The sequence below is a fragment of the Eumetopias jubatus genome, unplaced genomic scaffold (assembly GCF_037043125.1).
Source record: "Eumetopias jubatus isolate StellerSeaLion01/CBP00866 unplaced genomic scaffold, mEumJub1_p1.0 scaffold_122, whole genome shotgun sequence".
Taxonomy (NCBI): Eukaryota; Metazoa; Chordata; class Mammalia; order Carnivora; family Otariidae; genus Eumetopias; species Eumetopias jubatus.
The window spans coordinates 312213-337315 of NW_028274928.1; the positions used below are offsets into that span (position 1 = coordinate 312213).

General features: G+C 43.6%; 1 protein-coding gene across 1 annotated transcript in view; it reads left to right on the plus strand.

Moving 5' to 3' along the window:
- The first annotated feature begins 728 nt into the window (after positions 1–728).
- Positions 729–25103, plus strand: part of LOC148161591 (putative phospholipid-transporting ATPase IIB) — a 76710-nt gene continuing 52335 nt past the window's right edge. The window contains exons 1-2 of the mRNA XM_088020722.1: positions 729–1037; positions 21556–21727. Coding sequence (XP_087876848.1) covers positions 922–1037; positions 21556–21727 — 288 coding nt within the window. The 5' untranslated portion in view covers positions 729–921. The remainder of the gene's footprint in view (positions 1038–21555; positions 21728–25103) is intronic.

Consider the following 25103-nt stretch of genomic DNA (forward strand, 5'->3'; position numbering starts at 1 on the left):
AGTATGTTATACATACAACATACAAAACGCGTTCATCACCGTTTACTTTACCGGTAAGGCTTCCGGCCAACAGCAGGCATTGGAAGTCAAGTTTTTTCGGTCAAAAATTATGACTGAAGGGAGCAGGCACAGCTAACTCTGTCGGTCCTGGGTCAATTACATCGCGGACAGCTGGCTTTATTTTTGATCAGAAGAAAACCTCAATGTTAAAGCATGGAAAGAGTTCAGACCACACTTCCAAGCTATGAATCAGTAACAAACTTTAACAACAGGAGCGCGAAGTTGAGCACTCTCTTGGCTCGACTGTTGGCCCACTCTTTGGAGGCCACTTACGGGAATCGTATTCCGTAGGTGCGGGACAACGCCGCACACACCTGCGCGCAGGGGAAGCCCGACAAGGCGGCGAGTTAAGGGACCGGGAAGTCCCCGGCGACCGGGAAAGGCAGGAGTCCGGGGGCCGCGGCCGCCGCCGTCCCCGGACACGCGCACCTGGAGCACAGCCCCGGGCCGGCCTCCGGCGCGCGCCCTCGCGCACGCGCACGCGCCCAGCCCCCAGCGCCCAGAGCCCGGGGCGGGGCCGCCGGGACACACCCCCTCTGCGCGCCGCGGTGACGCCATCCGGCCCCGGCGCGCGGGAGGCGGAGCCTCAGCGCGTCACCGCCTCCGCTTGCGCCCTCGCGGCCGCGGTGACGTCATCGGGCCCTGACGCGGGACGGAGCCTCTTAACGCCGCCGCCTTTTGTGCCCTCCCTTCGCCGCAAGCTGTCGTCATCAGGCTCCGACGCTCTGTGAAGCTCTCGGGCTCCGGCGCTCGCGGGGCGGGCACGGACGCGCGGGCGGCGCCTCAGCCGGGTTGGAGCTGAGCGGAGAGGGCGGGGAAAGGCAGCGAATCGAGAAGGGGCGGGAAGGTGGCGGCCGGAACATGGCGGAGCGGATCCCTCTGTACCCGGTGCGCAGCGCGGCCGCCGTGGCCAACCGCAAACGCGCGGCCTACTACAGCGCGGCCGGGCCTGGGCCGGGGGCCGAACGGCTCAGCAGGTAACGACGGCGCCGACCTCCCTCCCCCCGTGGCGGCCCTCCCCCCGCGCCCCGTCCGGGCCCCCCGCCCCCCGGCCGCGGGTCTGTCCCAGCTCGCAGGCCGCGCACAGTGCTCCGACTCCCGCGCGCCTGCACTCTGGGGGGGCGTCCACCCTTGGGAGAGGCCCCGGGACCCAGCGTCGGGGCCGGGCGGGGTCACCCCCAGCTCCGCCCCAGTCCTGGGCTGCCTTGGCCATCGACGCCCTCGGAGGTGGGGGCCGGCGTGCGGCTGCGGCGCTCTCACGGGAGCCGGGCGGGCGGGGCCCTCATCCCGCAGACACTGCTGCTGTCCGAGCCTCGGCGTGGTTCCCGTAGGGACCGTGAACGTGCAGACACGAAGCACACACCTGAGTGGAGAAGCACGGCCTGTCACAAACGCAAAGGGTTCAGGTCATGTGCCAAACCCAGGTGCACTTAATCATGTTCGTTGGCCAGAAGTTTTGCTTTTAGCGATGAGAAACGGAGCTTTACAAGGTTAGATTGTTTAATGGGACCCCACTTCAGTCGTCCATTTAAAACATAGAGACCTTTCGTTGAAAATGGAAGCCTCCTCCCCTAGTTGGTTTCAGCTCGCACTTAACTTGTTTCTCGCCCGAAGAGAGGAATACTACATTTTATAAAAAAGGAACTTATAAAAAGAGGAAATACTGTCTTCTGCAGTTAATCGAAATTTTATTCCTAAGGAATTGTAGAAGCAATTAACTTTTTAAAACATTTATTTGAGAGAGTGCGCGTGCGTGCGGGGGGAGGGTCGGAGAGAGAGAGAGAACCTCAAGCGGACTCCCCCTGAGCGTGGAGCCCTAGGCGGGCCTCGATCCCACCACCTGAGATCACGACCTGAGCTGAAATCGAGAGTTGGACAGGTGCCGCAGAAGCTGCTAACTTTTAGTACAGAAGAGGAAAAAAAAATTTCAATATCCAGTTGCTTCAGGATTCGAGTTTTAGAGTAACTTTGGTTCTGGGCTCTTTGAGAAACTGTAACATAGAGTCAGAAAGTATGTGTTGTAATGTTGTAGAGCTGAATTGAATCGCGGCTCATTTACTGACTAGCTGTTTGATCTCATTAACCTGAACGCCCATTTCCTGGGATGTAAAATGGGGGGGAATACTGTTGTTTTCCTACAGGATGGTGAAGGGTTACAGGAGAACCTACTGAGGTGCCTGTGTTTAGCGTTTGGCCAGAAGTACCATTTCTCTTTTCCTCCTTGACAGTACCTGTAACAGTGATTGTGTCAGAAATTCTCTGAGTGCTTGATTTGGGGAGATCATTATTTGGAAATATGCTATTTATTTCACAATAGGTTTCCGTCGCGGCTTGCATCTCAGTTTTTGCTGCGGGTATTTTGAGGCTCTGTCATTTGGTGTGTACATATTTAGGATTCTTACGTCTTCTGGTAGAGTGTTTCTTTTTTTGCGTGATGTTCTTTGTCTCTGGCAATTTTCTTTGCTCTGAAATCTCCTCCTGCTTTATTGTGGATTAATGTTTGCATGGTGTTTGCTTTCAGCCTAAGTTGAATTTGGAGTCTCTTTGTTGGATCCTGGTTTTCCGTTATGCACTCTGTCATTCTCTGGATGGGTGTATTTAGACCCTTTACATTTAAGTTAATTATTGCTATATTAGAGTGTAGGTGCTATTTTATTATTTGTTTATTTTGTTTCTTCTGATTCTCATTCCTCTTCTGTTTCTCTTTTTGACTTCCTTTAGGTCATTTGAACTTTTTTTGGAGATCTCTGCGGGGTTTTTGAGTGTAGGTCTTCTTGTAGTTTTTGTAGTGTGTGCTCTGTTGGGTATTGCAGTATACGTATGTGACTTATCACCATGGGGTGTTGGGATTCGTATTTTAGTCTGTGGAGTAGAGTGTGTAAACCTTACTTGCATTTTGGTCCCTTTACCCATCTTCTCCCCCTACACTTCAAATATCCTATCTTGAGTATCAGATGGTGTTACACTTTTTGTTTAAATCATCAAATATTTATAAAACTCATGATTATAAGGATAGTCTAATGTACGTACCCACGTTTCTGCTCTTTCTGTTGCTCCTTCCTTGTATTCCAGGATTCTTTTTTCCCCATTCCTTTCTATTTGAAGTGCTTCCTATAGCCAATTTTTGAAATTTCTTCCACCTTAGAATGTTCTTATTTCCCCTTCATTCCTGAAGGATGGATGTATTGGGTATAGAATTCCTGGTTGACAGTTCTTTCGTTAGCCTTGAAAACTGGCTACTGCCCACCTTGCCTTCATGATTCCTGATGAGAAGTTCACTGCTGCGCGAGTTGGCGTTTCCCTGCGGGTAACGTGTCATTTCTCTCTGACTGCTTTCAAGGTCTTATTTGTTTTTCATTTTTACAAGTTTAACTGTGATGTATCTTGGTGTGGATTTCTTTTGGTTTATCTTGGTTGGTATTTAGTAAGAGATTTTAATCTGTTGGGTTTTGTTTCACCAAAGTTGGGGAGTTTCTTCAAGGACTCTGGTTTCCACTGTCTTCTCTCTCCTGCTGGTACTGGGGTGATACAAATGTTGGATCTTTTGTTAGTGTTACATAATTCCCTTAGGTTCCCCGCCCCCCCAGTTTCTTTTTTCTGTGTTAAGATTGTGTGCATTGTATTGATTTTTGTTCGCAAATTCCCTAATTCTGTCCTTTGTCATCTTCACTCTTCTGTTGATTCCATGCAGCAGTGTTTCATTTGAACTAGTGTGTTTGTCAGTTTTATAATTTCTGTTTGTTTCAAGAGAATTGTTATTGCTTGTTGAAGCATGTTTATGTTTGCTGCTTAAAATGATTGTCACATAATTCCAGTATCTGAGTTAATTTGAGTTTTGGTGTCTGTTGATTATCCTTTCTAACTCACACTGTGAATCTTCTGGTTCTTGATGTGATGGATGATTTTTTATTTTATCCTGGACATTCTGTTTCTTATGTCTGGAGAATGTGGGTTCTGTTTATATCTTTTACTTTAGCAGGTGATCGCCCTGTTTAGGTTTACCTTGTAGGTCCTGGCCTACATTTGTGGGTTGTGATCCCAGTGACAGTTTAATTTTGTGTTACAGTTTTTGGTGTGCTTGGTTTATGTGGTGTACTGGGACTCCTTCTTGTCCCTGCTTATCGTGCTGAAAGGAAGAGGCGATCTCCCCAGGCCCAGTGTCTCTTGGTAAGAGAAGGAATGGTCAGTCCATGTGATGAAAAGGCCTTGTTGGATGGGCAGTGGTTGTGATTGTACCCGCTCTGCATGAGCCTGCTGGCTGTTCTGGTGTGTCTGGTTAGGGGAGGAGTCTCAGCACCGCTGTGGCCCTTGGAATCCCTCTTGCTGGTGCTTCCTGCTGCTCTGGTCTCTGGTGGCAGAGGAGGGGAGTTCAGGCCCTGAATAGAAGCGGTTTCCTGGACTGGCTGCTTCTGAAGTGGGGCTGTGCTTGGTGATGCTGCCTGGTTTCCCTCCTGGTGAGAAGAGAGGGGCGTCTCGGCCCACGGGGACACAGGGGCTTTCTGAGGCTTCTAACCTGTTTTTGTGGCAGGGTTCCTCTAACTGCTGCCGCCCAGATGCACCACTGTCCCTCGATGGGACAGGGGAGTCTTAGTTCCATGGGGAAGGATGCCGTTTCCCACGGCACTTTTTGATCTGTCTTGCTGGTGGTGGTGTACTCTTGCTCCCTCCAGGGGAGGAATGATCTTTCCGGGGTGCCTTTCCTTGCTGGGTTGGGAGTTAGGGAATGCCAGGCCTGTCTCCTTCCTGCTGTTGGGTGAGGGCCTGTAGGACGTCCTGCCGCTGTGTCGTTTCTCAGTCCTTGGTCCCAAGCCCCCCTAACCCTCTTCCTCTTCACTGCTGCCTTCTCGCCCCCTTCCAGAGCTCTCCTTTGTTTGGCTCTTGCTTTATTTCCAAGCTTATAGTTGGGCTTAGGGAAGAGGAGCAGGGAGAGATGGATCTTAAACTGGAAGTTGTGCTTTTGCATTATTTTGTGAAGGTAGGTTGTATTTTATCATAATAACATATGGTAAAAGGCTAATGAGAATATACTGTGGCTCTGTACTCCGCTTATTGCTTCCTCCTTACCCCAGCCTCTCACCCCCAAGGCACTTATTTTGGATTCTTCTAGCTGTTTCTTCTGGCATTTAAAATCTCCATATTTCAGTGGCTATATTTCTGACTCTGTCAGCATCGAAAATTACTTTTCTTTGGAAGCCTTCCATTATCTCAACCCCAGCCAGGATAGAGTTAGATGCCCCTGCTGGCTCCTACAGGCCCCTGTTCCCCCTCAGAGCACAGATTGCACTTGACTGTAGATGTCTCTTTTCCATGAATGGAACGGCAGTGACTGTCAGATTTTAGCCCTGATGCCTGGCCTCATGAGATGACTTGGAAAGTGTTCCCTTCTCTCCTGCTTTCTGGAAGACTTCGAATAGAGTTGCTCTCTTCTTTAAATGTTTGGTAGAATTCCCAGTGAAACCGTCTGGACCTAAGAGATTTCTTTTTTGGGTGTTTCACTTTACAAACTCAGTTTCTTTAATAGTTAACTAGGCTATTCAAATGAGCTATTTTGTTTGGGGTGAGTTGTGATTGTGCCCTTTGAGGAATCGGTCCTTTTCAGGAAAGTTGCCATATTTATGTGTGTAGTGTTGTTCATCATCTATTCTCTTACTATCTTTTTGATGTTGTTTCATTCAGATATTGGTGGTTTGTGCCTTCACTCCTTTGTTGGTTAGTCTTACTAGAGGTTTGAGTTTTTTCAAAGAGCTATCCTTTATTTTTCTTATTTTTTCTGTAGTTGTCTGTTTTTACTTTTATTAATTTCTGTGCTTTACTTTTCCTTCTTTTTGATTGCTTCTTTAGGTTTTATTTTTTATCTTCTCATTCTTGTTTCTTATGGTGGGAGTTTAGATTATTGATTGGAGACTTTTCCTCTTTTTTTAACATAAGGATTTTGTGCTGTCAATTTCCCTCTCAGCACTGATTTGTCGGTGTCCCACAAATTTTGGCATTTTGTTTTACTTTGAGACTTCCCCTCTGTCTCATGGATTACTTAGGAATGTGTATGGAAAATTTGCTGTTATATTTCTGTTACTAATTTCTAGCATGATTTCTTTGTGGTTAAAGAACATGCTTCGTGTTACTTCATTTAATTTTGGTGGTTTGTCTTGTGACCAAGAATATGGTCTGTATTGGTAAGAATTTCAGGGCCCAAAAGAAGGTGTATTGTGCTGTCGTTGGGTGAAATGTTCTGAAATGTTGATAAGATCCTGTTATCTTTGCTAGTTTATGTTCTAGTTGTTTTCTTGGTTGAGAGTGGGTCGTTGAAGTCTCTAACTGTAATTGTGCATTTGTCTATTTTTCCTTTTGGTTTTATCAATTTTTACTTTACTGTTTTGCCAGTCTGTCATTTGGTGCAGACATGTTTGGGATTGCTCTGTTTTGATGGACTGATGCTTTTATTATTTTATAATTTCCATCTGTCTCTAGTAATATTTTTGCTCTGGGCTTTCCTTTTTCTGACATTTATATAGCCACTCATGCTTTATTTTGACTAATGTTTACCTGGCATATAATTTTCCATCCTTTTACTTTCCACCTGCTTATATTTGAGGTAAGTTTGTTGTAGTCAGCATATGGTTGGCTTATGTTTTGTTTTTGTTTTTTTTTTAAAGAATTTATTTATTTATTTGAGAGAGAGAATGAGATAGACAGCATGAGAGGGGAGAGGGTCAGAGGGAGAAGCAGACTCCCCGCCAAACAGGGAGCCCGATGCGGGACCCGATCCCGGGACTCCAGGATCAAGACCTGAGCCTGTGCCAATCTCTGTCTTATGATTGATATATTTAGAGCATTTATGTTCAGTGTAATGATTGACAAGTTAGGGCTTATATCTGCCATTTTCCTTTTTGATTGCTGCGTTGTTTCTTTGTTTTCTTTTTCCTGTTTTTCTGTGGGTTACTTGAACAATTTTTGGAATTCCATTTTGATTTACCTATGGTGTTTCTCCACTGTATGTCTTTGTATAGATGTTATTTAGTGGTAGTTCTAGATATGACATTATACATATGTGATTCATCACAGTATTCTGGTGTTGATATTTTATCAGTGTTAGTAAAGTGAAGAATCAGTACCTCTTTACATCCCTTTACTCATCCTTACTGGTAAAGTAATTATCTTGTACAATTACATAAATACTTTAATTTTGCAAAAGTACATAAATATTTCCCTTACATATGACTACAGTTATACATCAGTGTTACTTTTTCTCTCTCTCAAACATAATCTAGAAAACTCAAAAGGAGAAGAAATGCCTATTCTATTCACCCATGTTTTCACTATTTCTGTTGTTCTCTTATTTCTTGAAGGTCCTGAATTCCTTATTATTTCTGTTCTAAGAATTCCTTGCTATTCTTTTAGTGTAGGTCTGCTGAAAACAAATTCTCTTAGTTTTCTTTCGTCTTAGAAGGTCTTATTTCTGCTTCATTCCTGAAGGGTAATTTCACCAGATACACAATTTGGGGTTGACAGTCCTTTTTCTATTTTAAGCCCTTGGAAAATGTTATGCTACTTCTTTCTGGCCTCCATGATTTCTGATGAGAAATCTGATGTCATTGGAATGTTTTCTTTTCCTGTGGGTAAGATGTCATTTCTCACTACTTACAAGCTTTTTTTCTTGTCTTTAGTTCAGTAGTTTGATTATTATGGGTCTTGACATAGATTTCTTTGGGTTTATACTGTTTGGGGTTCACGTAGCATATTGAATCTGCAAGTTTTATCTTTTGTCAGGTTAGGAGTTTTCAGCCATTATTTGTCTAGAACTTTTTGAGCCCCACCCTCTTTCATCTCTTCTAACACTCTCTCTGGAGACACCTTGTGAGATCTTTCTTGTGTCTCAAACGTCCTGAGTTTCTCCTCATTTGTTTTAAGTCCATTTTCTGTCCAGATTGGTTTCTGTTGTTCACTCTTCAAGTTCATTGACTTTTCCTTTGTCTCTTCTTTTCTGCCCCTGAACCCTATGCATTGTTTTCAAATCTCCATTATTGTATTTTTTAGTTTTAGAATTTCCATTTGGTTCTTCTTCATATTAGCTTTCTTTGCTGAAATAGCTGTTTGTTTGTTTTCATTTGCTTCAAGTATGTTTGTAATTGCCCATAGACACATTTTTATGATGGATATGAGAATCCTTGTCAGATAATTTCACCATATGCATCCCTTTGGTGTTGGCATTTGTTGGTTATTTTTCCTTCAGGATTAGAGATTTTCTGGGTTTTGGTATAATGAGTCCTTTTTTTTTTTTTTAAATTGTATCCTGGACATTTTGGGTATTATGCTGGGAGGTTCTGGACTTTATTCAAATAATCTTCTGTTTTATCAGGCCTCCTCTGACACCCCATGGGACTGGGGGATAGGGAGGTGGGATGAGGTGGTGCTGCCTTGTTGCTGGCAGATGGGGTGAAAGCTGGGTTCCCTTTGACACCTGGGAGAAGAGGGTGCCCCCTTCACCGCTGGGCAGACATGGGGTCTGCGGGTGGTCCCCCCTTCACCGCTGGGCAGACATGGGGTCTGCGGTGCCGCGTGGGGCTCTGCTGATGTCCCCTTGTCTGGGGAGGGGAGGAATGCCTGTTTATTGCAGCCTCTCGCCTCCTGCAGTATGGCCTGGGGGGCCTTTACGTCTGGGTTCCTGTGAACCCAGTGGTAGGGATGGGCAGGAGGGCCTGGGCTGTTCTTGGGGCTCTCTTTGGTTTATGTCCGTGGTTTTTCTGGCTGCTGACTCTCTGGTACACAATTTGGGATAAATGAGGCTGAAGGAGCGCATTGGGAACTCCCTGTTGTGTGACCTCTGGGGTCTGGGTCCCTCCTGGTCTGCCTCCTTCTCTTCACCTTTCCCTCTGTCGTCTCCAGGGTTATAGCTTATGGGGGAGAGGGGGAGGGCGCCCTGTCTGCTCGAGTCTTGTTCTGGAACTGGCAGGAAGGAGTCATTTACCTTTGTTCTGTTTTTGTCTTTACTCTTTGTATTTGAAAGTCAGTCTTATTATTTATTTTTCCATTCACTAACAAGTTTTGGCTACAGGCCTCCCGTGTGGAGTGTAAAATTCAGGGTTTTATGTATTCACAAGGTAAATGCAGCCATAACCACGGGCAGGGTTGGAAGATTTTCTTCACCTCTGAGAGAGACCTAGCGCCCCGCCTCTCAGCACCTCCCGCACCTCATCTCTGGAGGTTTTCTTACTGCAGTGAGATATACTTAACAAAGCTAACTGTGTTTAGGGTACTTTTGACTTAATATATAACAAATCTCTAATTTTATATTTCAGAACTGTAAAGTGAGTAAAGTTTTATATCCAAATTATGGCTTTTCTAGTATTTCTGTTTTGGGAAATGTGTGCTGTAAATTAGAAGACAGCTAACAAAATAGATAAAAAAATAAAAAGTGCAAATTCAGTCTTCTCTTTCCAATAACAAAAGTTTATACTATGGGGTCTTTTTCTTCCACATTGGCAATTGAAAGCTAATTAGTTGTTAGAAAAACAGCTTTGACATGGGTTTTTCTTGCTTTGTGAGCTTTAAAAGGCTTTTTCTTTGACCATATAAAAATGTCATATTGTGTTCATAATGTATAAGGAATTGTAGTAATGTATTTTAAAGGTTTTCAGGTTTTCCTTGGAGTGAAACTACTTTTATTTCATTATAATCATGCTAGTTTAGGACACAATATATTTAACATGTAGTGATCATAAATTGTTACAACTGGTATAAAATTTTTCATCATTGGGTTTGTACTTTATGAAAATTTCAAGGGGACAAATTAGATATGATTTGAGTATGGTTAATATAGGAGGATGTTCTTGGTTTTTTTTTTGGGGGGGGTGGGGTTTTTTTTTTTTTTTTTTGGAAGTTACTAGGTGAATGAAATGCTGTGTCCCACGCATAGTATTTAATAGTTCAGTAAGAGTGCAATTACTTGTTAAGATCATTTTCTGTGAACTAATGTGAGGCATTGATTTTCTTCTTGTAGTATGTATAGGTGGGTAAAAGTAAGGTATTTGTTAATTTGATATTTTTCATTTCTGTCTTTTAAATGGTACCCGTGTCATTCAAATTATCTTCACATTTGAAAAAAGAATGACTGACACTGGACATCATTGTGTTTATCCATGTCTATTAGTACCTATTCTTTGCTTCATGTTGCAGTGTGGCTTTGGCCCTGCCTAGAGTCATTTGCAATATTATAATGCTTAAACTTTAGTGTTTGAGAAGAGAGTCATGCTGAGAACAGATGGCTATTGTCTGATTATCTCTAAAATATTAGTGTGTTTCTTAATAGAGGCAACACAGTTTTTTTTATAGACACTCAGAATGAGTGTCTATACACGATTTCCTCTGAATCTTTAAAAATTTTACAATTATGATCTAAAAAAATGCCTTTAGTTATAAAGATGAAACTTTTTTGTGTTCACAGCTGAAAAGGTTTTTTCAAGTACCAAATGATTCTTCCTTTGTTTTTTTTTTTTTTTAAGATTTATTTATTTATTTGACAGAGAGTGAGAGAAAGAGAGAGCACAAGCAGGGGGAGGGGCAGAGGGAGAAGCGGACTCCCTGGGAGTCCAGTGTGGGACTCGATCCCAGGACCCTGGGATCACGACCTGAGCCGAAGGCAGACGCTAGTGACTGAGCCGCCCAGGTGCCGCTACCAAATGATTCTTAAGATAGTGTTTATCAAAGTGCTCAGGCCCAGGACTCCTTGGAATCAGAGACATATTTTTAAGGATCTGTAGTTCACTCGAGTTCATGAAATTCTTTAAACCTGCCAGAACAGGTCTGTTTCACTGTAGTTTCTACAGCTGACAGTATTAGCATGAAGATAGATTTGGTGATTGTGAACATGACAGTTTTGGGTATAACTGGGTCATGTGTCCTGAGCTAATCGGCCCACTTATGTTTTTAATTTCTGGATTGGCGTTTACATAATATTAGATATTGTCCCATTACTCTAATTTAGAAGCTTGTTTCGATTCATGTATAGCGTTGGTGTAATTTCTTATGTTAAGAAATTGGTATTGAGGTTTTTTACAGAACGCCGTGGAAGAGGAGTCGGTGGCTCCGAGGTTACTGTGTCCATAGTCCACATGGGGGGCATCTCCGGGCGTGGGCACTGACTGGCCCTTGCGCGTCTTGCTTGTTTTTATTGCTGAGGTCAAGGCGTGCCTTTCAGGCAATGTTCCTTTCCTTTTTTTTTTTACACAACTATTCTGCTGTTTAACTCCTCTGCTACTGTAGGAAGGGAAGAGTCCCAGTTTCCCAGTATACAGTTTTGCTGCTTATTAGTGACTCATCAGTGACACGCTTGAACTTGGAAGCTGTGTTTGATGAAGGAGACATACCCATTTCTTTATAGTACTTTGTTGCTTTGTTTTTCTACTCTGTTAACATGTAGGCAAAGAGGGCAGTGTTTATTTTTCTTAAAGAAGGTTGAAGCATTAGGCATATTTTAAATGGTTTCTCCCTTTACTATCAGTTGGCTTCTCAGCAATGCTTCTCATCAAAATGGAAACAATAAGGCTGTTAGATACCTAATGTGAGTTTAAGCTAGTTATTGTATTGACCTACTTTTACTTAGATACATGTAAATTACGCACCTTCTAGGACTTGAGTGTTTTTTGTTGAAGGTTCCCAATTTTTCTAAACCTTTGGCAGCAGCTAAGAGAGTTGTCTCCGTTTCTTAGTGTGGCAGTACTCTTGGGTTTGGTATCATCTGTTCTGTCGTCTTTGTTCACATTGTTTTTACTCTTTTTAAAAATATGTTTCCAGAATTATACTTAATTGCTGGAAACGTTGATTTTTCTTGAGTGACAAACCAATTAAGTGTGTATGACACTAGGCAACACAGACACTTAGGATTTTCTGCTTATCCTGTCTCTGAAAAAATCCATTATTCATCATCTTATTGTTTTTAAATACTGAGGTAAAATTTTCAATACAATAGGAAAATTGCATTGGAAATGGAATAAATTGCTTGCCAGTTCAAAGGCTCCATCTCTGAAGTGGAGGTTACTAAACGTGATGTTGCTTATGTTCATTATCTTTCAGACTCTTTGTACTACTTTTCTAGCATTAAACTTGATAAGATTGTGACTTTTGCTAAAATGCAGCACAATCGCTGAAAGAACTTAATGAAAAAGACTAAAAATCTCATTTTGTATACTATATTATAATATATTTAAGTGGCATTTTGAATTTTAATTGCATTTTGTATAAATACTCATTTTCTAGTTGACTGTTTTAAAAGAAGTGATCTTATGCAGAGAATGAGAAAAAAGGAATTTTTCTGAGGAAACCTATTAACTCTGTTTTAGGCCCGCTCCCTCACAGCTGAGAGGAGCTTTTGTGTGAGCCCCTCAAATGACGAGTCTCCTGTTGTGGGGATGTTGTGTGGTGTGTGGATGGTGACTGGAGCGAGGGGACCCTGGGTGCTGGTCGGGGCGGGGACAGGTGCTGCCGCTCCTCCCTGTGACTCTCGGAAGGCCCTCCCTCCGCCTTACTGCTGTCAGCGACAGCGTGTGGGTGTCCGACACCCGGGACCGGGTCTCATCACTGGAACTAAAGTCTTCCGTGCTGTTTGGGTAGACTTGTAAGCAGCACAGCACAGTAATGGTCATCTTGGTAGATCAATCTTGTGTACATTTTTCATGTTTTCAAATATTTGTTTTCATGGATCATTAGAACCTATGGTTAAAGTTACTCCCATTACAAAAAAGGGCTGTCAGGGCATTTTCACAAACTGTCCTCCATAAAAGTTGTTCACACTCTTGCTAGCCATTAAGAGTGCTTCGTTATCCAAGACTGTTAAGAATGCTAAGGGTGAAGAATTTTTTTCATTTGTTTTAATTTGCGTGTTTTAGAAGTTCTCTTGGAAACAAAAATGACTCCTAGTGTTAAAACCTTCCACTGACTTCCCTTGCACTGAGAGTTAAAGTGAGACTCGTTATCCTGGCAGGCCGTGCCCACGGGACTCAGCCCTGCCCACCCCTTCAGCCGCATCTGGTGGCCCTCCCGTGCCTTGCCCACTCCAGCTGCCCCGGCTTTCTCTCCAGTCCTGAGCCCTCAAGGCTCTGCAGCCCCTTCCAGGTCTCCCAAGACCTTCTGTGGTTGGTTCCTTTCATGCAGATGTCTCTTTTGAGACTCGGCTTCCTTCTGGCCCTCACGCCTTCTGTATATTAGAGTCTTCCCAGCACGTCTCCCTTTGCAAGTAGGCAGCCCGCTTCTTGTGTTTGTCCTCCTCGGGACAGCGCTCGCCCAGGGCGGTCCCTCAGGTGTGTGTGGGAAGGGTTAGAGTTCCTAATGTGGCTGCACATAGTTCTCGAAGTACAGCTGTATTTCTTTTTTTATGAATTGTCTTTGCTCATCTGTCATTCAAAGTGTTTGCTTTTTTTTAAATTTTATTTGTGTGAACTGTTTCTGAGGAATGGTTTTACTGTCATGTGCTGTAAAAGTTTCTCATTTGCGCTAAACTTTTCTTCTTGGACCATGCAGAATACAGGTACCCTGGGTGCCCGGTTGTGGGAAGGGCTCCGTAGACCCCAGCCCCCTTCTCCAGGGCCTCACAGTCCAGGAGGCCTTCAGGAGTGTTCTCTCTCCTTCTGGTGTTTGGTCTCATTGACAGGCCAGCTCCCCAAGTGATCAAACTCTTGCCTGAATGTGCCTGGTGTGTGAGGATTTGGCTTTTCCAGGATAGCCATACCGATTCTAGTTCCTTAACTGCGGCAGCCGGCAGGAGGGTGAGGGGAAGGGGCCTGGTGGTGCGTTCAGGCAGACCCCAGGGTAGAAACCAGCTTCGTATGTTGGAGATGTGGGTAGTGATGAGGAAATACCCATCTTCCGGGGGTTACGCGGCTGCTAGGGAGCTGGATTTCAGCGATATTTATAGATTTTGTTCCTTTTTAAAAAATTTATCAGACCTAACATAAAACTTACCATCTTAACCACGTCTACCCAAGCGTGCAGTGCAGTGGCCGTGAGCACATTCACGCTGTTGTACCACTGTCCTCACCTCCCGCCCCCAGGCCTCCTTCCTCCTCCCAAACCCAAGCTCTGCACCCGGGAGACGCCTCGCTGTCCCCCCTCCCCGGCCCCCGTAGCCTTTCTGTACCTCCGTGTCTGTGGAGTTGACTGCTGTCACCTCGTGGAGGTGGAGCCCTTCAGGGTCTGTCGTATTGCGTCTGGCTTATTTCACTGAGCGAAATGTTTTCAAGCTTCGTGCCATAGCACACGTCACATTGCCTACTTCTTTTAAACTGGGTGATGTCACATGGTATGGATAGACCACCTTTGGTCTTGGACATTTCAGTTATTTTTCTTTTTTATAGTAAGAATTTCCTATGTTAATTGTCTAAAACTAGGAATTAAATGAACGTAGGCGAGGTGCTTAAATTCATGCCTGACAGTTTCAGCAAACACTGGCCGCCGGCTTCTCCTGTCCCTCCTCCTCCTCTCAACGCTGAATTTCTACCTGGGCAGCAGGGAAGGGAGGCCACGCTGGCTTGCACCCACGTTCACTGTCCTTCCTTCAGCCTCGCCCTCTGCTTTCCCTCCCCCAGGGGGTAGCTGTCCCTTGCTCTGTAGCTGGGAGGGGTCACCTGAGGATCCAGATGGTCTTCAGTAGCTTTCAGTCAGTTCCTACTCTTTCCTCCCTCCCCACCCGCTTCAGAGGTCCCCCTGATGCCAGGCCCGCCCCTCCGGGGTCCCAGGGTTCTCCTGCTTCCTCGCTACTGTGCTGAGACTCCTGTTTTTCTTGGATCTGCTTATTTACCATCCATCTATCTGCTCTCTAGCTTTCTACATTTTGTTACCATCTCTTGTTTTCTGTTCTGTAGGTTTCAGCTTTAAGAAAAAGCAGTGTTTTTGGTATTGAAGGCAGTCGTGTATTTAATCTTCCATTTTTATGGGAAACACTTTCTAATCCTTTCTCCCTGTGTGTCTGTCTGTCTGTGTTTTCTCTTTCAGAAGACAGCTGTTCTGGGCGTCCTAATCTGCAGAGCGGTGTAGACCTCTCGTCGCTCTCCTTACAGGAGTTGACAGTTGTAGTTATCTCGAAGCAGGCTGCCTTCTGTGTCCCAGCTCCAGCTCCAGAATTCCCATGGATAGTTGTGGCTGAGCTTGGGTGACTGGCAGTCCTTCCTGAGCTGTGCGCTGCCCCACCTACCTTCCCTACCTTCCCGTACGCAGCGGTCATTCCACACGCACCTGCCCCTCTACCTGGATGCAGCCCCTGCAGCCTGAGCTCAGTCGGCACCTTCCAAGGGCTAGGGGACTGTCTCGCCGGTAGCCACTGCTATCATTTAAGATTTCCTGGTGAGTGAGTCTGAGCTTGTGAGTTACAAGCTGTGTCCGTTACTGACTGCCGTGTCTTCAGTGTGGGCACGCATGTAGTGGTGCTCAGCAGGTGACTGAGGGTATGTACCCAGCACAGCCAAACGGCTTGCAGAGCGTTTTCTCACCTTCCTGTAAGGATTTTGAGAGGTGATCTTCCTTGGGGTCCTCAGCCTAACGTACTCTTTGTACTCCAGTATTTTCAGAGGTCTCGTGGTTTTTATTTTTTATATGACATTATATTGGGAGGAGGAGAAGTGTTTGCGTGGTTAGTGTTTGCTAAAGATCTGCCCACCGTCTCCTCAGGCTTATTCTCTGCTTTACAGTCTAAGGGCAGGTGGTACCTGTGTTTGTCGTGTGCTGTGTGTCGGGTCCCCTCGATGCCTAATCGGCACTGCACCGAAGCCCCAGAGTGCCTGGGGGAGCCTCAGCACAGGCCGTCGGCACACTTACACATCCTCCACGAGGAGAACACCTCTGTCTTCACCTCACCACCCTCTCTTATCCGAGGGCCGTTTCACATGAGGGAGGAAAGATGAGAGCGAGGTCGTGGGAAGCAGGATTGTCAAATTGACTCAGAATACAAAGAAAAAAATCGTCATTAATTGCTATGCAGTTGTATTCGTGTGCTATTGCTGTTGTAAAATTATCATAAATGTAGTGGCTTAAAACAAATGTATTATTTTCCAGTTCTGAAGGTCAGAACCGTATGGACTCACAGGGCTACTGTCAGGGTGTCAATATGCAGCATCTCCTCCTGTAGGTCCTTGCAGAGAGTCCAGTTCCATGTGGTTGTAGGTTAAAGTCCTGTTTTCTTGCGCCCAAATTACTCTAATACGATACATTTAAGAGATACTACCAATCAGTGTGGAAGAGATGGACTCTTGCATAAATAACATCCCCATTTCTGTTGTTGTATAGTATATATATCCCTGCAAAACTTCGTATTTGGTAGAAATGCTCCCTGGAAGTAACAGGGTTTATGGGCAAAAGTAAGGGCAGACCACTGGGGACCACATCACTAACAAAAACCGTCCTAGTCCTGGTGACATTTGCTGAAGGGGCACATTGAGTTCCTGGCCAGTGAAGATTTACCTGTGAGGAGGCTGGTGCCACGGGAGAGGGTCCTAGTTCCTGGGGTGCCCCCAGTGCACACGCCCCAAATACGCCCAGCTCCACTGAACAGCATGGGGAGCAGCCTTAGCCACAGTTTGTAAGTAGTAGTGCAGGACCCCGTGTGCTAGCAAACGTGAATCGGTGCCGGTAATGACAAGATGCCATTTTCCTCCCTTTATTTAAGCGAAGGGTACACGTATTTAGCTCTCATCTGATAAGGGTGAGGTAAAATTGCTTTTGGCATTATTCATAGCACTCAGTGGTGGGAGTTTAAATTTGCAGTTGGCAATAATATTTCAAGTGTTTTAGAGCTTATGACTTTGTACAAACTATTGCAGTTCTGGGATTCTTTGAAAGAATTCATGTAAAAATATGGAGAAAGTTCTGTGTACAGATATTTGCATGGAAACATTATTTAGTGGGAATTTATAAATGTTTTCTCTGTCCAACAGTGGGGGATACCTCAGTAACCTGTAACTCAGTAATCCACTTGCTGGCTTATTTTTTTAGTTACCACATGTTAAAAAGATGGTAAAAGGAGCTTAGGTAGCAGGTCAGCATTGGCCTTATTGTCCAAGGACATCTTTATAGTCATTGAATTCCACTTGTGTTTGGATTCTTTTTTTTTTTTTTTTTTTAAGATTTTATTTATTTACTTGAGAGAGAATGAGAGATGGAGAGCACGAGACGGAAGAGGGTCAGAGGGAGAAGCAGACTCCCCGCTGAGCAGGGAGCCCGATGCGGGACTCGATCCCGGGACTCCAGGACCATGACCCGAGCCGAAGGCAGTCGCTTAACCAACTGAGCCACCCAGGCGCCCCACTTGTGTTTGGATTCTTGACAGCTAGGCACCTGTTTCAAAAAAATAAAGTTTCAAGAAGGTGGAGGCTTCTGGAATCTTGCCTTCTGACCTTTTCACAGAATCCTAGTAAGCAAAGGACTGCCTGGCACCGTCACTGCATATACCCGCACATGCACACGCCCCCACACACATGCAGGTGTGTGAACACCCACATCCACAGATTCCCTGAGGGACTGCTAAGTTGGCACATATAAAGCTCGTTTATGTACTCTGCACTGGGTGTATACTTCATATACATTTAAAGCTTGTTATGTACTGTAGAAGATGTATTTCAATAACATCTTAGAGCAGAATGGAAATAATTCTGTTCTTGGATATTCCTGATCATCTGGAGTAGCACTCACCATTGTCATTCTTTTTTTAAAGATTTTATTTATTTGAGAGGGAGAGACACCGTGAGAGAGGGAACACAAGCAGGGGGAGTGGGTGAGGGAGAAGTAGGCTTCCCACAGAGCAGGGAGTCTGATGCGGGGCTCGATCCCAGAATCCCGGGGTCATGACCTGAGCCCAAGGCAGACGCTTAACAACTGAGCCACCCAGGCGCCCCTCATTTGATTATATCTTTTTAATTTCTTTTAATTTGGAGAAATCTTTGTGGTGGTTTTCTTTCTTCTCATGTGGCATTTTTGAAGAGTCCAGGCTGGTGGTTGGTAGTGTCTGGATTAGTATCTCCTGGAGTTGGGTGTAGTGCTCTTATTTTGTGCACTTCCCGTCACGTGAAAATTAGCCCCAGAGCAGTGCTTCTGAAGCAGCAGAGTGCGAGGGCTCTTGATACCAACTGTAGGCTACTTCCAGAAGTTTTTTGTTTCTGGGGGTGGCTCCAAGAATTTCTGGGGACTGCACTTTGAGAACCACTGCTCTGGGATTGAGTAAATACGGTAAATGTGTACATGTGTTGGCAGGAATGCTGGATCTGCTGCTTCTTGTATCACACCAGCAGGCAGACATCAGGTTGTCCTGTGGTGACTGGTTCTGAGTGTGAGTTCTAGCTTAAGGTGCTGATCTCTGTAGAATTTCTGCTGTTCGTAAGTTTCCATTTGCAGTTGTGAAGAATTAGATGATTCTCCAGCATCGTGACAGTTTTGTTCCCAAATGGTGCTTCCCAAATTTGTTCCCAAATCCCCCCCCCCAGGTATTAGTGGATTTTCCAAATATCTTTCTGTTACTGATTTATTTTTAAATTTATTTTTAAAGATTTTATTTGAGAGAGAGTGAGAGAAAGAGAGCATGAGCAGGGAGAGAGTGGCAGAGGGAGAAGCAGACTCCCCGCTGAGCAGAGAGCTTGATCCCAGGACCCTGGGATCACGACCTGAGCTGTAGGCAGACGCTTAACTGGCTGAGTCACCTAGGTGCCCCTGATTTTTTTTTTTTTTTAAGATTTATTTATTTGTTTCAGAGAGAGAGAGAGTGCAAGCATGAGTGGGGGGAAGGGAAGAGGGAGAAGCAGACTCCCCACTGAGCATGGAGCCAGAAGCAGGACTTGATCCCAGGACCCTAAGATCATGACCTGAGCTGAGGCAGACCCTTAAGCACCTGAGCCATCCAAGCGTCCCTTTCTGTTACTGATTTTTAAAAGAAATTCCTTTATGGGGTGCCTGGGTGGCTCAGTCGTTAAGCATCTGCCTTCAGCTCAGGTCATGATCTCAGGGTCCTGGCATCGAGCCCCACATCGGGCTCCCTGCTCAGCGGGGAGTCTGCTTCTCCCTCTCCCACTCCCCCTGCTTGTGTTCCCTCTCTCGCTGTGTCTCTGTCTGTGAAATAAATAAATAAAATCTTTATAAAAAAAAAATTCCTTTATGGTAAGAGAACATACTTTGTCTAATTTCAGTTCTTTTGAATTTGTTAGTTTGTGTTATGGCCCAGGTTGCGGTCCGTGGGGATGAGTGTTCATGGTGCACTTGATGAGAACATTCTGCCGTACAGGGTAGAGTGCCAGGGTAGGTTGGCTGACAGTGCTGACCATGTCTTTCTGTCCTTTCTGATACTGTTTCTTCCATTAATTACTGAGAGAGGAGTTACGAAGTCTTCCGGCAGTATTATGGATTTGTTTCTTTCTCCTTTTACTTACATATTTCATACTTTGTGTACTTTGAAACTGGTGGTAGGTGCATGCACATTTATGATTGTTAGAGCTTATGGGTGATTTGATCTTTTATCATTATGTAATGTTCTTCTTTATCCTGGGCGGTTCTTTCATTTTATTTTTTTGATGTCTTCTTTGTCTTATAGTAGCTACTTTTTTTCCTTTGAACGAGTGTTTGTATCATATCTTCTTCCATCTTTTTACTTTTAATCTTTTAACATTATATGCCATTTTATTTCAAGTATTTTTATTTTTTTGTAGGTAGTGATTTTTGTCCTCCAGGTGACATTTGGTGACATCTGGACACATTTTTATTGTCACGACTGGGGGAATGCCGCTACTGGCATCAAATGCGTAGTGGCCTGGTTTGCTGTTGAACGCTCCACAATGCACAGGACAGCTCCGTCAACAGAATTCTGAGACCCAGAATGTTAATGGTACCGTTGTTGAGAAGCTCCACGCTAAGGATTGCAATATACATAGCTAACTTTTCACTGTTCATATTTTACACTTAATGTAAGCTATGGAATCGCCTGCTTCTTACAGGATAGCCGCCATATCAGTTCACATCTTTCTACACTGAAAACTTCACCAGATGATGTGACAGCTTTTGCTTTCAATAGTCATACACGTTTTAAAGAATTTTGTGTTCTTTATTTCCAAAAATCCAAGTTTCTTGATGGTATCATTTTTCTTCGTCTTGAAACTTTCTTTAGCTTTCTTTTGTATGAGGTCAGATGGTAACATACCCTCCAAGTTTTATCTTTCATCTGAGAATGTTTTTGTTCTGCCTTCATTCCTGGAGGATCTTTTTGCTGGATATAGAATTCTGGGTTGAGCCTTTTTCCCTTTCAGCACTTAGACATGGAGTTCCTGTCCTCTGGCCTCATCTCTCTCCATGAGAAGTCCATGGGCATTTGAATTGATGGGCTTCTCCATGTAATGAGTTGTTTTCTTCTGGCTCCTTCCAAGAATTTTTCCTTCATCTTTGCTTCGAGTAGTTTGATTAGTGTGCTTTTTGTGATTTCCTTTGACTTTATCCTGTTTCAGCTTGCTGTTGTCTTTAACTAGATTGTAGTATTGTCTGGCACTCATTTATGCTGTAGTTGTGGGCTTGGTTGGTTTTATTTGTCTTGTATAAAGTCTGTGGACTTCAGAGGGTGCGAGGGGAAATTTCAGTTTCAGTGACTACCATCATGTCCCGGGGACACACAGGCCTGTGCTCTGATTTTTACAATTGAGGTGAATACCTACCACAGAGGTTTGATGTAAAATCAAATAAGATAGCATTCGTGGGCTCTGCATTCTACTTTCTCATGAATTCTTGGTTCTCAAAGTAAGCTTTTAGTTTTAAAATGTACATATGTCTGTGATTGAGGAGAGATAAAATGGGAACTTGATACAGTAGGCTGCCTGTTTTTGGAATCAGAAGAGGATTATTGAACTCTGAAAGGGATGCTGGTTGTGGAGGAAATTATTTCCTTGAATAGAAAATTCAGAAAAGGGAATAACAGAGACAGAGTAAGTGTAAGTGGGACATAGCATCCTTGCTGCGTATATCAAATCTGACAACAAACCAAGGGACCGTGTTCCCACCTTTCAAAAGAAGATACTTCCATAGTTCAAAAGTCACTTCCACGACTTTGATGAATGTAAAGTTGGGCACATTTTATATCCAATCGATCTGTAGCAGAGTATTTAGATATGACCTGGAAGTATACATTTTTTGCTAATATTTCGGGTGATTGCTTTTATATTCCTGAATTGAATACCACGAGTGGGTGGTACTGTTGAGCCGACTGTTCACACCAGTGGCTTTGTGGAGGGCTCCCCTTCTAGCGTGGTCATGTTTGCTTCCTTGGGCAGCCTGTTCCTTTCCTTCTGACCCTGGCTAAATACATTTTTTGTAAAGGAAAGTAGCATCCCTCATTTATAATGGTTTGCCTCCGCTGTAGACAGCTTAGTTTGAAGAAAAAAGAAAAATGTGGTTAGTAGAATGGGACCAGCTCTTGTCTTAAATAATACCCTTACCGGTGACAGAAGGCTGCTTGGCCTGCCTCAGCATTCTCTCCTTACCTCTGACCAGGTACCAGCTGGAAGATGAGTCTGCCCATTTGGATGAAATGCCATTAATGATGTCTGAAGAAGGCTTCAAGAATGATGAAAGTGATTACCACACGTTACCACGAGCTAGGATCACACAGAGAAGAAGAGGACTAGAGTGGTTTGTCTGGAGGATGGAAGTTCCTCTGCACCAGGTTTGTGATCTCTTGCTGCCTAATTTCCTATGCCCTCAGGTATACAGTTAAGGTATTTAGAAGCTCGGCTTCTAACATACTTATTTTTATATCAAATAAAGAAGACACTCTCAATGAAATGACATAACGGAAAGTGTTAAACATTAGTCAAAACCAAACATTGCTAATTAGAAAAGGACAGAATGTCAAGTTCACTTTCTTTTTTTAAAGATTGTATTTATTTATTGGTCAGAGGGAAACAGAGAGCACAAGCAGGGGGAGCGGCAGAGGGACAAGCAGACTCCCCGCTGAGCAAGGAGCCTGATGTGGGGCTCGATCCCAGGACCCTGGGATCATGACCTTGAGCTGAAGGCAGACGCTTAATCGACGGAACCACCCAGGCGTCCTCAAGTTCACTTTTTTTATGCGACATTTAAATGTTTAGAAAGTGGAGAAAGATTAGTGGTTTTGTATTGATTGCATGGTAGAGTCAATTCTGGTCACTGTGTCAGCATTTGTAAACCGTGCTCTCTTCCATCTTCGGTCCTGCTCTCATCCAGAAAGGCAGGTAGGGGCCTGTAAAATGCAGTTTAATAATACTGGAACTCTGTGTATTATGGGCCTGTAAAATGCAGTTTAATAATACTGGAACTCTGTGTATTATTTGACTCAAATGCTTTGAGTTGGAAGAAGATTCTTCAGTAAATTTAACCAGAAAGAAACAAAGGTAAGACCTGCTCATATTTAAACAAGTTCACTGGTGGTTGAGATAAACTTCATCAGCTGTGCTCACCCTTGACTTTAGAGGCTGGTCTGTGAAACCACACTCTGTGTCTAGGACACTTGGCCATTGACTGTCCTCCAGCCCTAGGGATGGGTAGAGCAAGATTTCAGCTGACTGATGCCAACATAACTTGAGTGGGGTATGTCGAATAAATTACTGCTTTGATAGTCTTTCTGCTCTTTAAAGTTTGTGGTCAGTGCCTTTCTTAACCATCATGAACTTAGATCCCTTTGACCATAAAAGAGATACAAGTAATTGTAGAAAGATATCTTATGTATCATCCTCATTATCTCTTTAGAAGTTTGTAAAAAGATGTTTTTACAACCAAGTTGATTTTGGGGTCGGCTCACATAGTGGTATTCAAACAGTGGTGTGTGGACTCCCAGGGACTCTGAGGAATCCCTCAAAGAGATCGACCACACAGAATCGGGAAGTGAGCCTGAGCAGGATTTAGGCTTATCACCCCCTCTCAGCTTCCAGTTAGTGTCTGTCTTTATCTTTCCTGTGTATTGTAAGCTTTTCATATGAAGAAGGAATTTCATGGCTAAACAAGGTTTTAGAAATCACTGACTTGTGTTACTAATTTTTAATGAGTGAGACAGTTTTTTCACAAAACATTTTCTAGGTTAAATAGCCAATATTCCTGGAGTATTCTTTGGGGGTACTTAACCTTGTCTAGACTTAATTCCTTTTAACAGTTGCAGGGCTATGCAGAATTGTTTTTTCTTGTGTCCCTTGTGATGCTTTGTGCTTTTCAAGGGGTTTATCTACTTTCAAATATATAAATTCATGTAATAGAAAACGTATGAGGTTCTGGAGGGATGTCACATTTTATTATTCCTGATATTGTTAATTTATCTCTCCCTTTTCCCTGTTAATCTTGATAGGAGGTTATCAGTTCTTTTCAAAGAGCCAAACTTCTGGTGTTGTCTTTGCTTTTGAAATTTTAAGCTTTTATCATGAAATAAATCCAGACTTGAAATAAATTCACTTTTATCTTGAAATAAATCCAAACTTATAGAAAAGTTGCAAGAATTCCTCCTATGCCCTTTGCCTAAGATCGCTAATGTTTAATCTTTTGCCACATTTATTGACCATTCTCTTTGTATCTCACTGTTATTTTCAGAGTGATTTCAGACGAGGTTGCTTGTTACTTCACTCCTCTTTGATCTTAGTGTTCCGTGCATGTTTCTTAGGAAGAGGCTATTTTCGTACATGGCCACCAGGCAGTTGCCACGTTCAGGAGATTTTGCTCTGACACAGCTCTGTCTCCTGCCCACAGAGCACCCTTCCTCTCTAGGCTGGCCTGGCATTTAGGTGGCCATCTCCATGAGCCATCTCCATGAATCTGGAGCCACTCTTGCCCTAACTTTGTCTTGCATTCCATTGATGTTTATGGGAACTACACAACAGGTATTTTATAGAACATTTCAGATTTTGGTGTGTCTGAGGTCTCCTCGCCATTAGATTCAGGTTAAACATTCTCTGGGACACTGTATGAGTGACACTGTGTCCCTCTTAGGATGTCTGCTTCCTGTGTCATTGAAGTCTGGTCTGCCCTTAATTTTTTTCATACTGAGTTTAACTTGCCTTTCTTTTTCTGGCTTCGTTAGATGGATTCTCAGGTCACCAGCATTGTACTTTTTTCTTTTTTAAAAATAGATGCATTTCAGTTTTGACACATGGTATTATTATTACTATTTAGTTCAAAATATTTTGATTTACATTGCCATTTCTGCTTTAGTTGATGTTCAGTTTAGAACCATGCTGATTAATTTCTAGTCAGGAATTTTCCTGATTATCTTTTTGTAATTGACTGTTATCTTTTTTTTTTTTAAAGATTTTATTTTTTATTTGAGAGAGAGAAAGTGAGAGCAAGAGAGAGAGAGCACAAGCGGTGGGAGAGGGGCAGAGGGAGAGGGAGAAGCAGACTCCCTGCTGAGCTGGGAGACTGGAGACACTGGGGCTGGATCCCAGGGTCCTGAGATCATGATCTGAGTTGAAGTCAGACGCTTCATGGACTGAGCCACTCCGGTGCCATGTGATCGACTTTCTCTTAATTCCACTGTGGCCCGAGAACATACTTGGGATTTTTTTCTTTCAGTCTCTGTAATGTGTTGAGACTTACTTTATGATTCATCGTATATGGGCAGTGTTAGTCAATTTTCTGTGTGTATTTGAAAAGAATTTGTACTTTTTTGTTGACTGTTGCTCTGTGTTGCTTTTTTTTTTTTAAAAGATTTTATCCATTTATTTGATTAATTTGTTAATAGTCTTGTTTGAATCTTCTGTATTCATATTCGAAGTTTACTTATCAGTTACTGAGAAAGTTGTGTGAGTCTCAACATCTTTGAGGATGTGTCTACTGCTTTAAATTATGTCAGTTTTGCTTTATATATTTTAGAGTATGTTATTAGATGATGCGAGTGTAGGGTTACTAACTTACTGTTGGATTGATCTTTATCTGATAATATTTCTTCTATGTGGGCTCATAATGTCTATCTTCAATGAAATGATACCAGCTTTCTTTATTTTTATTTCTTTATTTTAATTCCAGTTAGTTGACATGCGGCGTTATATTAGCTTCAGGTTTCCATACATCACCCTGTGCTT